The sequence below is a fragment of the Protopterus annectens genome, chromosome 3.part0 (genome assembly GCF_019279795.1).
Source record: "Protopterus annectens isolate FY-2018-M chromosome 3.part0, PAN1.0, whole genome shotgun sequence".
Taxonomy (NCBI): Eukaryota; Metazoa; Chordata; order Ceratodontiformes; family Protopteridae; genus Protopterus; species Protopterus annectens.
In genome coordinates, this window is record NC_056731.1 from 1,406,877,674 (window position 1) to 1,406,896,258 (window position 18,585).

Genomic DNA, 18,585 nt, shown 5'->3' on the forward strand with positions numbered 1-18,585 from the left:
GTAATGCATGTAAATATATATTTGTAGGGGAATCCTTTCAACACCCTTCCCTACACTTTAATATTAACTTCAACTTCTTTGCTGACTGTAGAACTATTAATTTGGTTTATCTCAGCTTCTGCAAGATGTGTTATGCTTACTATATTGGTAAAACAAATTGCATGCTAAAAGACAGGATGCTAGATCATTGCAGGGATATACGTAATAATAAACTAGTGCTCTAGCACAACATGTTTCTAAAGAAGATTCACATCATAGTTTTAGTTTTTTTGTATTAGAAGTTTTAGAAGAGGCCAAGAGGGGTGGAGATTTTAAAAATAAAACAGCAGTGGCAGAACAGAAGTGGATAATTAGACTTCAGGCAGATAGACCTCTGGGACCGAATGCCAAAGTCTCCTTAAAACCTTTTCTGAAAGAAAGACCCTTGAAACACCAAGTGAGCTGAAGTTTCCCATTCATTTTAAGAGAATGGGTTTTAACTATATGTGCATGGCACTGTCTCTTTAATAAGTCATAATGGTTTATGATGTCATTAATTGTCATGGTTTTAAATAACATGTATTTTATGAGGGTGTATGTCTGATGAAGCGGTGAATGCCGTGAAAGCGCTAACATCTTTAATAAACTTTTTTATTTTTGTCTACCTGCTGTGAGTAACTGAGGTTATTTCTGCTATCATGTTAAAATGTTCTTGAAAGGGCTTTGCATAAGAGACCTTCAAGAAAACGAATGGCCCCTCCTTGTTATCTTAATTTTGTGTTAGGGAAGCTAACACTTTCTCCAATTGAACCAGCTAACCTGCCTGACTTGAGATTCTTGACATGGAAAACAGTTTTACTGATTGCTCTGACCACTGCTAGAAGGGTATCTGAGTTGCAAGGTCTTATAGTGAGTCAACCCCATCTCATTTTCCATAGGGACATAATTTCTATGAGAACTACTCCTTCTTTATGCCTAAAGTGGTACCCAAGTTTACTTTAAGCCAAACTATCCATCCCCCCTTTTCATTTCTGAACCCAAAAATAAGGGAGAAAGAATACTACACACCTTGCCTATCCACACACAATTCAGGAACTATCCTGACAGAACTAATTTTTCAGATCTTCAGATCAATTTTTCATTTCTTGTGAAAATAATAAGAAGGGACAACCTGTGTCTATGTGTGACTATTTCCAAATGGTTGTCTAAAGCTATTACCTTTTGTTATGCTCACTGTAACAAAACTATTCTAAGTAGGGCCATGGCACATCTATGGCTTTTTGGAAAGAGAACAATTCTAAAAGTATTCAAGAAACTGCTACTTGGTCCTCTGTACATACTGTTACAAAGAGCTATAAGCTTGATTCCTTCTCTATGCCCAGATCAAGCTTTGCTAGGACCATTCTCTAGGAGGTCCTGGACTGTACTCTTTCCACCTACCGAAAGTAGTTAGCTATGGTAAACTACCCATATAGCTAAAGCTATTGCAGTAGTGATCAATATGATGAGCATATTACAGTTTTGGAAGCTGAACTTACCATAATGATAGATATTTAAATAGTCACTGCTGCAGTAGTCACTCTCTTCCTCCATCACCTTTTTTTGGTGTATTTTTTATGCCAGGGTGTGGATGTTTATTTTTTGTTGTGCTTAGCATTGTCCTTTCAGGGCTCAGCCTCCCTCTGTCTGCTGGCAGGAAAGCTCTGAAGAGCTTTGCACTCAAACTTGTCTTTTAGTCAGCTCAGATTGAGCTGCTTGACAGTTTAGGTGAGTAGATGGTGCCCTGAAGTTTTGGAAGAAGTTTTATCTTTGGCTACAGATGCAGTTATCAATCATACATGTGCTGTTATGATAAGTTCAACTTATGTAACTGTACTTTATGCCTTTTGCTCTACAAGTGAACACATTTAGAAAGTAAGTTCATAGTTATACCTTTAATTGACTAGTACTTCATACACTGTTGAAGTTGTTTACCTTTTATTGGGTTAATAGTAAAGACTCTTGAAGTCAGACTATTTTACCTGCCTAAACCTTTCTGAGTTGCTCTTGTAGAAGGTATTATTATGTTTGTAAAACAACCTAAGCAGTTTCACATTTTAAATGTGTAGTTTGGGATGTATAAGACATCACAGTTGCACATCTTCGATGCAGACATTAAGAATCTGTGGCATATTACTGCTTATATTTGTAGGGATAGTATTTTATAAGAAATTTGCATAGCTTTGTTTACACGTAATTACCAGCTTCAGCTTTTTAATTCTGAATATCTCAGAAGATACCTTACATATTTTATAGCTATGTATACAGTGAGACATTTCTGTTATTATCCTTACTTATTTAGACAGTTTATATTTTATCGGCTGTGAGATACTATAGCTGGGATTTTGTAACTATATTCATTTTCTCTTTCAGATAGGGAAAGAACACTTAGGGCTGAAGGCTGTCACTGAAATTCTTCAAGATATACAGTACAAGGTAAGGTCATTCCTTTATTGCTTTGCACAAGGTTGTCCTTCAAATCATGGAAAACCTTGAGTACAGAAAAATACTGGACAATAACTCAGTGTAATTATCTTCTGAAGGCTGATCTTAATCTTACACTTTGCCACACGCCAGTTAATTTGAATGTTCTTTCTATGTTCTAGCAGTAATTTAGCAGACATTCCTTATTCTGTTAAATATAAAGTTGCAGAGCAATTCTTGCTATCATGTATAGTATAGGTACATGCATATGTAAGAAACTTACAAGCACCTAATCCAGTCCAACTATTGTCACTGTTTTGTGAATGACTGATGAAGTAAATTCTGCTCCAGTTCACTAGTATATTTTATTCAAATTGCCGTGCCCTACAGAAGACAGTAGTGTCCAGTGGCAAGTCATAATAAACAGGAATCAGAAAGTACTTTGTACTGGTTGAGTAGTTTGCAAACTGTGTGGTAGTACATAGCTACAAATGTGTACTGTCGTTTAGAAAATATATGAAATTAATGCAGATCACTCTGCTTTCCATATTTTTATAATGTGGAACCTCTAATGACCACTAAGCATTATTCATTCTAGATGCATGTGTCAGAAGACTGACTGGAAAGGATATTATTATAATATTGTAAATTAATAAAACTGCTATATCTTATTTGAATCTCATTAAGCATGTACAGTTCAAGCAGGAACTCCACTATCACAATTCATACTGTGGACTTCAGTCTCACATTGCAGTAAAACAAACTGCTGAACATTATCTGTATTTCTGTAGAAATATCTGCCAGAATTCTATGATGGGAAGTGTTTATTATTCATATTGTTATATGACTATTTTTGTCTGCAAGAAAAAGCTAAATATTTAGTACACTTTGAATGAAACTGGGATATAGATATTGGGAGACAAAACATAAAATAAATAAATAGTCATACTTTTAAAGTATGTAACATATAAGATGCATACCCAACAATATTTTCCTATTTGTAGATGGGTTAACAATGTCTATTGTAATAAATTATTTTCTGGGACTTTAAATATTTTAATAGAGGGCATATGGCATGTAAAGATTCAATCTTAAACTATTACTGACAATTTAAAAGACAGGAGGAAATGCAGATGTGGCTATTAAAATGCTGTGCAAAAATGTAGCACACACCTATTACTGCCATAACATGCAACTGTGATATTAGCATACATAAAATGTGATAGGCTGCAGTAGTAGATGCATGGTGAAAATAAATGGATCTAGGTGAACCACTGATTTTTTTTTCCTGCATTCAGAACACTTAAGTATTACTACAGTGCAAATATCTTAAAAACTGATTTCAGAAGCAATGCACTACCAGAGTCTGTTCTGTAATTTATCATTTCTAGTAGTGAAATGTGACATGATGTGTATTATCCAAGGATTGAACCACCCCTAGAGATTTATGAGCCCCCTGACTGAACATCAAGGACAGGTGAATTATTACATTCAGTATTCATATTGTTATCAGTGCCAAATGTCTGGTTGCTTTGTGATAGAGTCCTTCCTTCATGACTGCAATGTGCCAGTTTAAAGTAAGCACATGCCAGACCATGTACCCAAAAGGAAATGCCAAAATATGTAAGTAGCATTTAGATGCAGGTCTTTTACGGCTTAAATTCTTGACAATTTAAGTATAAAATACACAAAGAACAAAACAACTGTTCATGTCGCATTCCAGAGTATTGTACAATTGTATTTGTGCTGTAGCATCACAGAGAAATGATTATTAAACAATCTCAAATAGTTTTCCAGTTACAACTTAGCATGTATTTATTTTGATAATAGCTTCCATATTTTATTCATGAACAGCTAGCTGCAGCTTTAAAGGCACTAGATGCAAAAATGGTATTTCTGTGAGATTGTTCTATACATGGCATATAATATATTTTTCTCGTAGTCTTGTAGCTGCATCATTTTTTTTGTTAAATCTTACATCTATCTATCTATTTATCTATCTATCTATCTATCTATCTATCTATCTATCTATCTATCTATCTATCTATCTATCTATCTATCTATCCATCTATCCATCTCTATCAATCATTTTTTCTATCTATAAAGAAATTCAGAAATTATAAGCCAGTCATTTAAAACAGATGCTTTTTAGACAATTGTAATGTGCCTTATATTGTTAGTTACATAACAGAAATTTCTAAAAAAAATGATCATCATAAATAAAAATAATAAAAAGTTAAAACTAGTTTTGGTTTAATGTTTTTAATTGAATATCATTTAGCACATACAGCTAGGGTAGCAATAATTAATTTCTGTGTACAGGTAAGTCTCTGTGCAGTTCTGAATAAACACAGATTTTATGAATACTTTGAAGAATTATAAGCAATGTTGTTTTCAGTTATGTTTTGTATAATGTTATTGTTTAATTATAGTATATACAGTCTACATTGCATAATAATTAGATCACATAAGTTTACATTTATTCTGCTAGAGTTCTATGCAGGAATCTGAAAAATTTAGTCATAAAGAATTCCATTTTTTTATGCTTTCACTGATTGCTGACTCCATTTCACATATGTTACATTACCCATCTCAGTATTCTGTTTTATAATTCTGTTAGGTATTCATACCAGTCTACATTATACTAATTGGTAGTCAGGGAGAAATATTTAATGATTTTAGGAAACTGCTGTTTAAGTTATATATTTTTACATAAATTACTATTAAACCAATTTTTTCCTGAAGATGAATTTTCTCTGGAAGATTAATATTTTTTTACATATGTTGTTGTTTGTCTTTCGGCTTTTCCCGGTTAGGGGTCGCCACAGCGGAACTCCGGTCCGCTAATGATTGGCAGTTGTTTTTTATGGCATCGAGTTGCCAGCCCAACACCCAACCTTCAACAAAGGCATGCCCATTCAACGTATGTCTTTTCGAACGCCCACTCAACAGCAGGGAGGACATGCAGACTCCACACAGAAGGCACACCCAACCCAAGCCGAGAATCGAATGGGAGAACCTCTTGCTGTGAGGCAACAATGCTACCGCTGCACCATCATGGAATATTATAGCAATAACCCATGCCTGGGTGTAGGTAATGCTGGATTTACCCACGGTTGGTGTGGTTTGGTCACGAGGGCGAAGGCTGAGTGGCCAAACAAAGCCAACCGTGGGTAAAAACAGCATTACCCACACCCAGAAGTGGGTTATTGCTATTATACAATGACATTATTTAAAAAAAAAAAAAATTACTTTTCTTAAATAATGGCATTGTATAATGCCTCCGTGCTGCCCTTCCACAGCTGTCTGGTATTCTGTGGCAGTTCTGATGTACTGTACATGCATATGCCTACGCAGTACATCAGAGCTGTGGGCAAAAGCAACGGAGAAAGCAAGATTTCTGTTGCTTTTGACAAACTGTTTCACTGTGTTAAATGGGTTTAACATAGCGAGACAGATTTAAAAAAAGCAATGGAGAATCTCCGTTGCTTATTTTAAAGCTGTCTCACTATGTTAAACCCATTTAACATAGTGAGACAGTTTTGAAAAAAGCAACGGAGAAAGCAAGATCTCCGTTGCTTTTTACAAACTGTTTTGCTATGTTAAATGGGTTTAACATAGCGAGACAGATTTGAAAAAAAGCAATGGAGAAAGCAAGATCTCCGTTGCTTTTACAAACTGTCTTGCTATGTTAAATGGGTTTAACATAGCGAGACAGCTTTAAAAAAAGCAACAGAGAATCTCTGTTGCTTTTTTTAAAGCTGTCGTGCTATGTTAAACTCGTTTAACATAGTGAGACAGTGTTGCTGTAAGAGTTACAGTAATGAAAAAAGTCTGGGCGACTGGACCTTTTTCCATTACTATAACTCAGATTTACAACATGCATGCTGACCAATCAGCATGCACGTTTTTGAATATTAATGGGGGGTCATTGTATAATAATATTTTTTTACATATACTACCATGAATCCAAACATATCCTGCTCTGAAGAGGAGAAACAGGTCCTCTACATTTTAATACTTATGCAACATAATCACAACACATGTAGGTTTGTGACTACTTATTCTTTAAGTCATGCTGAATACAGAACAGCTAGTTGGGTTACAGACTAGATGTGATTAATATGAAATCACAAAGCAGTTAAAATTTTAGTACTTAGTATTTTGTACTCATTATAGGATGTGTGCCTCATTATTGGTTCATCATTTCCACAAAAGAACAGGACATAGTTTAATAAAATAAAAACAGATATGTTAGAAAGCAATTCAGCAGCATAAATTAGTGATTATGAATATATTTTCATAAATATGTTCTGATAGCTAAACCCTCACTTGCAGTTGAATATTACGAGATGGCTCTTCTGTCTAGAGACATTCGATAGTGTTTCCTTTGTGGAGTACTGCACAAGTTTGAGATAGCAAAGGCCTAAAGACAAACCAGGGAAAATATCTAAGAAGTGATGGTTCATGAAATAAGCATGGACTAAATGATGTGGTTGTTGCAATGGCCCATAAGTGATCCTGTTTCTTTCCCCAACTGTCTGAACTTTTATGACTAGTCAGATGATTTCTGGAAGCTTTGTGAGCAGTCATATTTTCAAGTGTTCAGTGAAGTGTATTGGCACTACTGAATCTATCTTTGTTTATATATTTTTTTTATTTAAAGGCCTCTAAAAAGCAAAATCAATATGTGTGGTATACCTACTACATGTATTACAGTCTTCCATTATAGTCCCTAGGGAGCAAGGTAGAAATGAAATGCATTATGGGTTGACATTGAATGTGCAATTGGTAATGTGTGAGCAATGTTAATTATATCATAAGACAAAACTGTGGTCTCTTGGAGAACCCCCTTTATCTGAGATAACACAGTCTCAGCATTAGCAAATATAACTTGTAGGGATATTAGGTGATACAGCTTCCTATGGCAGGAAGTGCAGGGGTGAAGCCCCCCTAACAGAAATGCTTTAAAAATGTACAGCAAATGTTGCATTCCAATGTTGCACTTAAATGTTAAAGTTTAACAATAACTTCCTTTGAGTGTTAATCTTTGGTGTGTCACATTTTTAGCCTAGATACTGTCAGCATCTGAAGATGTGTTCCTCTAACTCTATAACAGGGAACTGTCTTGCCTCCAAGTTCCCTGATATAGTATACTAGGCTAATGACCACTAGGGCCTTTGAAAGCTTAGAGGTGCAACCCCAATGTCACCCACAAATTTGATTTATATTTATAGGGGTGATTTACTGACTGTCTCTGTCCATCAGAGACATAGGGAGGAATTGTGCTTCACACAGATGGGGAGCCTTTTACAGAGAATGGGTATTCTCTGAGAAACATATCTGTCTCTCCAACATGTCTTATTTATGTGACAAGCAAAATTTAGGTATTTTAGTCTAGTAGTTCTGATGCTGCTTGTTTTGTAAATGTGCAAAGGCTTCATCAAAACAGGGTCCAGAGATGCCTTGTCCACCAGGCAAAGATCACCTCTCAGAAGTGTATATGATACTGTGTAAAGAGACAGGGTTTTGAGGTGATCAGCCTAGGACATTGTGTTTACTCTTTGTATTCTTTTTGTATAGAACGTTTGTGGACATTTCAGTTGCTACATGTGTCTGTTCAGGTACATACTGAAGGGGGCATTGTACTTATGATGGGCCTGATGAGGGCCAAGTATGGTGGTATGATGACCTTTCTTGACCTAGATGCCATGCACGTGGTTATAAGTTGAAAAACATAGAAGGATTTTCTTACTACAATGGACACGTTGGTTGAAGGCTAGGTTGCTATCTACATGAGTTCCCAGATCCATGACTAGTGAATCAACTTTTGTGGGTATTTTATTGATGACGTAGTTACCCAGGTTTCCCAAAAGGTACTGTAATGTATTTCTTGGTACTGAGTTTTAAGCCTTGTATTTGGCACCAGGTGTTTGTATTAGTCCTTCCTAAAGGGTGTTCTCATGTTGGAGAGATTCAATTGCTTTTCCTAGTTTGCAATCATCTGCGAACTTGAGCCATAGGTCTTTGAAAGTGGATTTGAAATCTGAGAAATGACAGCACAGAAATAGATAATGAGGTAAAATGCACATAATTTGTTAGAAAGAAGTGTAAGCCAATATGAGTGAACTTAGTTTTATTATTTTACATGGTCTGAAGCCCATTTTGTTAAGTGCAAAAGAAGAAGAGAAAGAGCTGGAAAAGAAGTCTGCAATCAAGAAAAGCCTCAAAACATGCATATTCTGTAAAGTGAACACAGCACTGCCATATCTATTCTGTTCATTCTGTTTAGTTATACACCTCTAAAATGTGCATGACATTTGTATGATATCTTCAGTATGTGAAACACTGACTACAATAATGTTTGCTGCCTGTATCTGAGGGGTCTATATCAGTCCATTGAAATGGCTGATGATCGAACACCAGATGTTCGAACTGTGAAGTTCGAACACTGATTATTGTGAAGCTGCAAAACACCGAATTCTTTCCCAGGGAAAGAATTTGGTGGGCCATTTCTGTGACTTTGCGATTATCAGGACTGTGGTGGGAAGTTATGGGTCGGGTTCAGTTAAGTGTGCGATTGTGTGGACATTAGGGTTAGGGCACTGGTTTGGTGAGTTAGGGTTAGGGCGTGGGTGAGGTGGGTATGCGATAGTGACAGACAGTCCCCCTACTCAGGATAGGAGAGCTGGTCATGTTTAATCCCATCCTCTACTAGCAGCATGATTCATTCCCAAACTCATGTTGCCAGTGGTACCTACAGACATTTCCCCACTTCATCTACAGTTATAGCAGAAAAGAAAAAGTTAGACAGCGGACAGAAGTCTTCTAGAATTTGCATATCCAAAGATAATTTGATCTATAAGAGAATAAGGGCTTTCTTTAAAATCGTGTGTAGAAAGGACTGCAAACTTCTGAATATAATTAGAACAAGATAGCATCACCTATACTCAGCCAAAAGATATAGCGAATCTGCTGGCTGATAAATTCAGCTGAAATTTCTCCTCCCCATCATCTCCAGCTACCCCCCCCTCCAAGAAATACCATCAACCATTCTTTAACTAGTTATCACCAAAGAACAGGTCATGCCTGCACTTTCTAAAGCTAAAAACACAGCTTTGATGGGTCCTAACAATATCCCAGGATGCCTATTAAATATCTTGCAACAGGACTAATCAGGTTCCCTAGGATCTCTGTTTAGCTACAGCCTCCAGACTAGCTTTGTCCCAGTGTAGTGTAGGACATCAACAGCCATCCCTCTGAATAAAGGGGACCGTCAACAGACCCGAGAAATTATAAGCCCATAAGTTTGACTAGTCTTATATGCAAGGCCATGGAAAGAATAATCATGGACCCGATAAATAATGACATTGGAAACCTCCAAACACTGGTCCCAAACCAGTTTGCATTTGTCAAGGGCAGGTCATGCCTGGTCAATCTGGAGGACTTCTTTGTGAAAGTCACTGGGACCATGGATGAAGATAAAACAGTGCATACAGTCTACCTTGTCCTGGCTTAGGCATTTGACACAATTTCCCACTCAGGTACCATAGATAAGCTTACAAAACTGGGCATAAATCCCTACATCTCCAGATGAATAGTCAAATGGCTCACAGACAGGACATATGTTGTTAGAGTGGTGAATCCAGAACCAGCAAGAGGGCATTTACCAGTGGTGTGCCACATGGCTCAGTACTGGGACCTCTCCTGTTTGGAACATACTTCTCAGAAGTCAAGGCTAATGTACAAGGCCTTTGTCTGACTAAATATGCTGACGACAGCAAGTTAGGGGCAATCACTGAATTCCCCCACTTGTGCAGATATCTTTCAGAAGGGTCTGACTCAGACAAATGATTGGTCCATAGCCATGGCCTAAATCTAAATGAAAAAAATGCATAAGCATACCCTTTGGGAAGTCAAATACCCCTGCAAATTACAACATTAATAGCACACTCCTAAAAGTGTATTCATTAATGAGAGATCTAGATACCCAGATAGATAGTAGCCTGAACTTTGACTGCCATGTGTACACCATGGTGAGGAAGTCCTTCTATGTGGCACAGCGGGTATATTTTAGATAATAAAATGTTCACTTTTGTGAATCACTGTTCACCAGGACAAAAAGAGCAAATTTTCAATTGAGCAAACAGGAAAATCTGTGAAGTTTTACACAGGGAATGGAGGCAGTTGGCCAACATTGAGAATTTACCCTTTTCCCCACTGTAGTGCCATCTCAGAATTGGTATATACAGTCAGGGAGGTGGGTTTGACATACTGCAGTGTGTGTGAAGGTTGGCTGTTGGCTAACTGCTTTTATTCCCTGTGTAAAAATCAAGTGATGTGAACGTTTTCTTAATTGAACATTCACTATTTTTATCTCTGTGAAGAGAGTTTCACATAAGTGAGCATTCAATTATGTGACATAGATCTGGCTCAGCTTATAAGTAAAAGCATGGCATCCAGATCCAAGGAAGTTATAGTCCCACAGTACTTGGCCTTCATCAGACCAATTATTGAGTGCAATTCAGTTTTTGGCATGTACTTGACCAGGCACTTAGAAAAGCAGGAGGGGCCTCAAAGGTTCCTCACAAACAAACTATAGGGTGTAAATCACATGTCCTATGCAGATAGAATAAAAGGCCAATCCCTTTATTCTGTCTCCTACCAACTATTAAGGGGTAATACATGCTTAACCTACAAGACACTCACAAATCCAGCCATGATAGAACTGTTGCACATTCTCAAGACAAACTATATGAAGATCACTTGATCTAGGGATCTAAACCTGGTCTCTGACTCAAACAAAATATGCTGGATAGACAGACATGTGTCTTAGAGATTACTCCTTCTCTGGAATAGGCTTTCTGTTCACATAAAGTAGAGCCCTTCCCTGGCCCTCTTCAAACACAGTTCGGATCAATGTATGGGGAATCATAAATTCACTTCTGGGGTGGTGACAATGTTCCTTATGGATAGGGGCAATCTGTAAAATACACAAGGCCAAAGGCATAAACCTAAGCCATCCTCTAGCCCCTAGGGATCAAAAATTGGGTAAAGATCAGGTAATAATGGCTAGGCTTGTAAGGTCTTTTAAGGCATTAGCCTAGTAATCACCTATGAACCTATGAACAAAGACATCTGAGAAACAAAATAACTTTGGTGTTTCCTGGCTCAAGCTTGGAAGTCATGATATATAGACTTGGAATCAAAAATGTGAACTCATAGTAATATTCACATTCACACCAGGACTAGTTTATAACAGTTCTCACTCAGACTGCTGTCATCTTTGTAGAATCCAGATTTACAATAATATATCTGATGGACTAAATCTTATCTTCAAAAATTTCAGCATCTGCATCTGCATCAGAGGAAATAAAGGCCTTCTGAGGGATTAAAAAAAGGCTCGGCAGCAGAGGCTCCACCACAACAAAGAGCACTACTGGTTAACTCTGCAGAGCAATCACCAAGAAGGAAGAGTGGATTCTTGTTTTTGTGTGTCTGTGATTTGTCAGGGGAAAGAGCTTAGGAAGCAGCAAGGATGGCCAGGGAGATGGCAAAGAAATGTTTATAAAGGAGGATGGAGGTTACATTCTTGGAAGTATTACCTGTACCAGCAGCCAGGATATAAGGAAAAAATGATTAGGGAATATAATGACTGGGTGCAGCAGTGGAGAAGGAAGAATGGCTTAGGACTGGTAGGAAGATGTGGAAACCTGGAGGTGGGGGTGTCTGTATACAAGGGAAAGAACCCATCATAATCAAAAATGGACAGTGTTGATTAGTGCTGGTTTGAAAAGGCAAACCTCAGTGGTCTTATCTCTACACGAAGATTGAAGGGGGAAGGTGACACATGCAGAAGATAAGGTTAGGTATTTAGGTAGTAATCACATTGACTGAGAAAAGACAAGCCTGTGACTCAGACCATGGCTGGGCAGTTTTACTTTGCAATGCAAGGAATCTCGATAGGCAGATGGGAGAACTGGAAGCAGTGATGCAGGGCGGGAGTGTGGATATCACTGGTAACACAGAAACTCAGGTAAACCACAAGAAAGGATGGGACATGGGGGGATAGGTATAAGATGAACAGCAATGGTGGGGAAAGGAGAGTTGGTGAAGGAGCAGCGATCTATGTAAAGGAGAGTATCATATGTGAATTTAGAGAGAAGAGGAAGACCACCAAACCAGGAATGAGGAAATGGCATGGCTAGAGTTAGAAACAAGGTTAATGTCTCTGGCTATTAAGTTAGAGAAACAGGTGAGACCTGGTGGATTAATACAGCACATCATCATCAGACACAACAAACAAGGTAGCTAAGAGACTTATGTAATGAATAAATGAGTGGGGCAGGAGAAAAGCATAATACTCTTTGAGAAATCTGAATCTACCAGGAGCAGACTGGAGAATTCCAAGCTCCAAAACCAATATAGGGATTGTCATGGATGTCCAGGTTTTTATGTGACTGGTACTTAAAAGAGATGGTTTAGAGTAGGTGGAAAGGGTAAGATTTAAAAGACAAAGGTGATGTTGTGGGATGTTAGAAGAATGAAATATTCAGTGCTGGGTGAATCATTAAGGATGAGTTAGGAGACTGGGAACAAATTGAATAACTATACAGGCTGTGAAAATATGTCAGGATTAGAGGACTCGGGGCAATAAAAAAGGTTGTGAGAAGAAGGCAAAAACCAAAACCAATAAGGCCAGTGTGGTTAATAAGGAATACAAGACTAGCACTTAGTGCAATATATAAGTCTATAAGAGGAGGAAAGGATGGATAGGGGAGAGGAACTGGAAGAGGCATGGTACATGGACGATGACAAACTGGCAACAAAATTGTCAAGAAAGACAAAGATTAAAGTAGAAAGGGAGTTAATAGAAGGCATAAGGAAAGGAAGAAAGCAAAAACAGTAAGGGAGGAAAAAAACTGGAAAGTCTGAGAAAATAATGGAGAGATCACAGAAGAGTTGGAAACAGAATTTGAATAAATACTTTGCTTCTGTCTTCTCAAAGGAAAGCATGGAAAAGTACCATGTTGGGAGGGAGAGAGAGCAAAATGTGAAAAACATTGTAGAAAGCGGTTTGCTGCAGTTTAAATCCAAATAGATATGAATATAGACATAGATATGAATATAAATATAGATATGCACTTATTTTAGGTCTAAGAGATGCCTAATGCTCATCCCACATGTCTTCCAAATTATGACAGGTGCCAAAAGCAGAACTATCATTCTGGGCACAGATTATAGGAAAAGGAACGTCAGGTTGATATATATGATGCAAATAATATATCAGGTTGAGTGTATTTCAGAAAAGCCTTTCCCTAAGTATACAGATAACCCGAATAAAGCAATGTACATTAAATTAAGATGACTCAATGTAAATGAATGGGGAACTAAAGCTTGGCATTCAGTAGCAGCCAAAACAGCTGGGAAACCTCCAGCACAGTTTTCAGAGTAAGCTCATTAATAAAGACATTTTAACAATATTAATTTTGAAAATATTGTATTAAAATAATTCGGACAGGAGAACACACACACACACACACACACACACACACACACACACACACAAAATAGATTTTGTATATATATATATATATATATATATATATATATATATACATATATATACATAATCCAGACAACCCCCCCCCACACACACACACACAAAATATATGCAAATGTGTGTGTGTGTGTGTGTGTGTGTGTGTGTGTGTGTGTGTGTGTGTGTGTGTGTGTGTGTGTGTGTGTGTGTGTGTGTGTGTGTGTGTGTGTGTGTGTGTGTGTGTGTGTGTGTGTGTGTGTGTGTGTAATATCATGGTTTAGTGGTGCCTGCATTACCCAGAGAACACTGTGTTTTTAAGAGTAAGATGGACAGGTAAATAGGAGTAAGGTAGGAAAATATTGGGAAGCAATTGCAGAAAGATTCAGTCCAGATCCATTAGTCTGCTTACAGTTTTATTTCCTGAACTCAGAGTGGAAGACTGAGGGGGTCTTGAGATAACAACAAAGAGGATTGAATGGTTTCTTAGAAAAAAGGTAGCTAAAATTATAGCTCTGAAGTCAAAAGTGATGAGATAATGCCCTCCATGTTAAGCTTTGTGGAACTGGTAGATGTTAATCTTTGCAGAACTGTTTTAATAACAACGATAGAATACACATTGGACATGATGTAAAGAAAAAAGGACATGTTGTAAGTTGTCTCGTTTGCCTTTTGGAAAGACTATGATGAAGCACTTATTTTATTTTGTCACCCGTGTGATGATGTGGGGTATTGCCAGCTATGCCAGAAGTAAGGCAGTGGATGTGTAACATATGCCACCAAACCTAGCTGGAGTTTTGTAAAGAATTATGTCATTTGTATATCAAACTGATTTGTACAGGTTTTTGGGTTGAAAATGTATTTCTAAAGCTGCTTGTGTTAAAAATGTACCAGTAGTGGGTCCTGCTGGACAGAAAAGAAATACATCTGTATGCCAGACTGTATTGTAACTGTTGAAAAGAATATATTGTAACAAAGGATACTGGAAGAGAAGAGATTAATTTTAGTCCAGCTAACTTTGAAAAATAGGCTGAACTAGAAGACTAGAAGTCAAGTGTCCAGATATTTGTGATGTCATTCTGTAATCCAGCTCTGAAATAATGTTTTAATACTAAAGTCTCAGGGCAGTCTGTTTGTGAAACCTGACAAAAGAAGGACCACTCACCTACTTCATCTTGCCTTGCTCTAGTAAGTGAACTAGGGGACAGTAATTCTTTAGACCAGTCAGAAAAATATAGCAAGATTAGTTAAGTATTTTTTCTGTATCTGTGTGAACCTTTCTATCTGTGTTGTTTTTAATGTTGCATGTGATTGAAACACTGGTATTTGTTGTAAACAGATATTTAGTATGTTCATGTTCTTTTATTATTTATTATTATATATTTAAAATCTTCATTGTGGCTAATCTTGTAGAGAATATTTTAACCTTTAAGAGTACTTATATTTATTTGGCAACACCATGGCTGCTCCTGAAAACCTTGCTGCATTGGTCAAACACTACCATTTGTACCCTGGTAAAAGCTGGTTTTGGAGTATTCTGGTGGCAGTATGTACTTTATAGTCTGGGCAGAGGGGGCATAGTTGGTAAATCTGTGCCAGCCTTTCCCAGGTGTGTGCATGTGTGTGTGTGTGTGTGTGTGTGTGTGTGTGTGTGTGTGTGTGTGTGTGTGTGTGTGTGTCAGTCAAATCTCAAAGAGTGTGTGTCAACTACTTGGAGCAGGGACACAGAATACTGGTTTCACAGAGAGGGTGTGGAGGACTTGGCTTGGAACACTCAACTAAGGACTCAACTGTGTCAGTGGGGAGTCTTAATTGGGGGCCTGAGAGAGAGAGGGAATTGAGCCCCAGGACTGAGTGTGCTCTTAAGTGAAATTGTGCTTGGTGCAGAGAGCTGCATCTGGAAATACTGTGTGTATCTATTTTTTCCAAGTGAATGTCCCTCACTGGTGTCCAAAATGAGGACTGAGGCTCCTTGATTATTGGCCCAGAACAAGGATGTCAAAGCTTCCTTCATTATATGGGCAAGAAGCTGAACATAATTTAAGTAAATAAACTTGGGCATTCTGTAGAAATACTATGGACTGTTTCTTTTTTCTAGACAGCAGCATACTATACCGGTGGCTTGCAAGGGGGAGAAAAAAGCTTCTTCCATAAACTGTGGCTTATAAGCTACCTAGTAGTGTTCTACCTGAAAATGTCCCTCACACTAGTATGAAGTGTAATCTTCCTCAGTATATTGCTACTGCTTAAAAAAAAATTCTCACATCACATCTGGAATGAGAAATTGCCTGAGATGCTTCTTATATCCTGAGTTACAAACATGGAATCCCTTAAAAACCTTATACCCATATGGGAATTTGTAGTTGTTAAAGCATCCTCATTGGAGGGCAATGGTTTACTTTGAGGAACTTCTGAAAATCCTGTGTTTGTATGGAGATTGGTTATAGACAAAAATTGATGCAGCAATGAAAAGTGGTAATCTTATACCTGTTTTGGATTGGTGAAGACAAAAACTTGTATGCTGAACTGTAGCTGCTAAATCATATGTAAAATGGTTTTATTTGGTTGTATGTAAAAGAGGACGGAAAAAAAAAAGGTCTTTAGTCTTGTCTTTATTGCATTTATGAATTAAAGACAAGTAGTCCATGTTTGGGGATTTTTGATTGGCCTGTATGCCGGTATACAAGCCAAGCAAAACCTCACACAGTGGACCCTCTTCTGTTCAATGCAGAACATCAAGCTGTTCCGCATTGAACATAGCTCCGCTTTTTGATTGGCTCGTATACTGGTATACGAGTCAATCAAAAACATGCACAGTGGACCCTCTTCTGTTCAGTGCGTAACATGAAGCTGTTCTGCATTGAACAGAGCTCCGCTTTTTGATTGGCTCATATACCGGTATATGAGCCAATCAAAAAAAAAAAAAAAAACAAAGCGGAGGAAAGACTTCTGAAATAGGGATGTCTGTTTTTGAAAATTCTGCGATTTGTCCGGGTTTTAAAACCCGGACAAATCGTAGAATTTTCAAAAACCACCCGGACAGGAGCCCAAAAAAAGAGGACGTGTCCGGGGAAACCTGGACATATGGTAACCTTACTGATGGCCCAATTAATGTTTATGTGGACTTCGATGTTCAGGCCTACCAGAATCTGAAACAAGAAATCGTGGAAAAGGCTGCAATTTCACCTGAAGCTCAAACCCTTCAGTTTCACAAGTGAACATTGAACATGGGCAGAAGAGTAAGGTTGCATGTAGTTAACATAATTCATATTTTAAAACTGTGACTAGAACCTCATGCAAACAATGTAAGTAGTTTTTTTAGAAAATTTTGCAGAATATTCTTCTAAAGGGCAGTCCTTAGTTATTTAAGAAAGTGAGTACATTTGAATGACTTTAAGTCTTTGGAACAGCTACTTGTGCCCTGGACCAAGACTACTCTAAAAAGCTCATACTAGATAGTGCACTTTCATTAGTGGCTTCAAAGTTTATTGTTCATGCACAGGCAAGTCAATGACCACAGTGAGCATGTGCAGATATTAAATATATTTATGTGGTCCCTAGAGGTACTAAAGAGAAATAATAGACTGAGTTATGGATTCTGTTGGCTAGACACAACCATATAATCATGCTGTTCACACTCAAACTCCTTCATGCTACACCATGCATTTATTGCACTTATGCACAACTGTTGTGCAATACTTGATTGCAGAAACATGTATTGAAGTGAAGGTGCCACTATATTTCTCTAGACTGTAATCTGTGAAGTGGCAATACCTTGTAAGGGCACTAAACATGGCTGAAAAAAAGTTATATTGGGCACATTCAGTTTTAGTGCTTCAGTGTTCATTTGCATCTGAGCCTCCGATAGTTTAAGTGAATGATTTATGTGCTAAATGCCTTAAATGTACTGACATTTAACAAGCCATTCTAACTTTCATTTTACAAAAAGGCACCAGATCTAGCAATTTTGTAAATTACAGTACATTGGACATTGATATTGTATATTCTAAGTAACATAATGATCAATAAGGTGGTTAAATTAGTAGCCTTAAAGGGAGCATGAAAAATGTCCATGTAAAGCTTTAAGTCTGTTTGTATCTCTGACTAAGTAAGCTTCCTTAAACATCTCTTCACATGATCTAGTCCAAGATTAAAATGAAGAAGATATTCCTGATATTTTGGTGGCTAAATTAAGACAGCCTCTTAGTCTTGGTGTAAGCACTTGGGCTTTAGGCCTACCCCTTAGCTGTCCCTGGCCTCTCTCCCTCAGATTCTGACAAATATGGATGGACAATTTCCTACCTGCCAGTCTGGTTGATATGGGCATCCTGCGACAGTGTAGCAACTGCCTCATGGACATGGACAACCATCTACTATTATCGCCTAGGGACACAATTTGTGAGAGATGCAATTACATTAAGAACCTAGGGTCTATGATCTCTCCCTCACAAGCCAGTATATCTGGCACTGAGAAGGTTATCAATACAATCACTACACCTCAAACACCACCCACAACTACAGAACACACACCCACATATGTGGAGGTTCTCAACAAAAACATACCCAAACAAAGGAGACTTCAGAGGCAAAAACACATGTGAACT

General features: G+C 37.7%; 1 protein-coding gene across 2 annotated transcripts in view; it reads left to right on the forward strand.

Moving 5' to 3' along the window:
• The window catches only part of CA8 (carbonic anhydrase 8), a 729,036-nt gene that overhangs the window by 545,104 nt on the left and 165,347 nt on the right, over positions 1-18,585 (forward strand). For both annotated transcript variants that reach the window (XM_044065478.1, XM_044065479.1), the window contains exon 4: positions 2,392-2,454. In XM_044065478.1, coding sequence (XP_043921413.1) covers positions 2,392-2,454 — 63 coding nt within the window. The remainder of the gene's footprint in view (positions 1-2,391; positions 2,455-18,585) is intronic.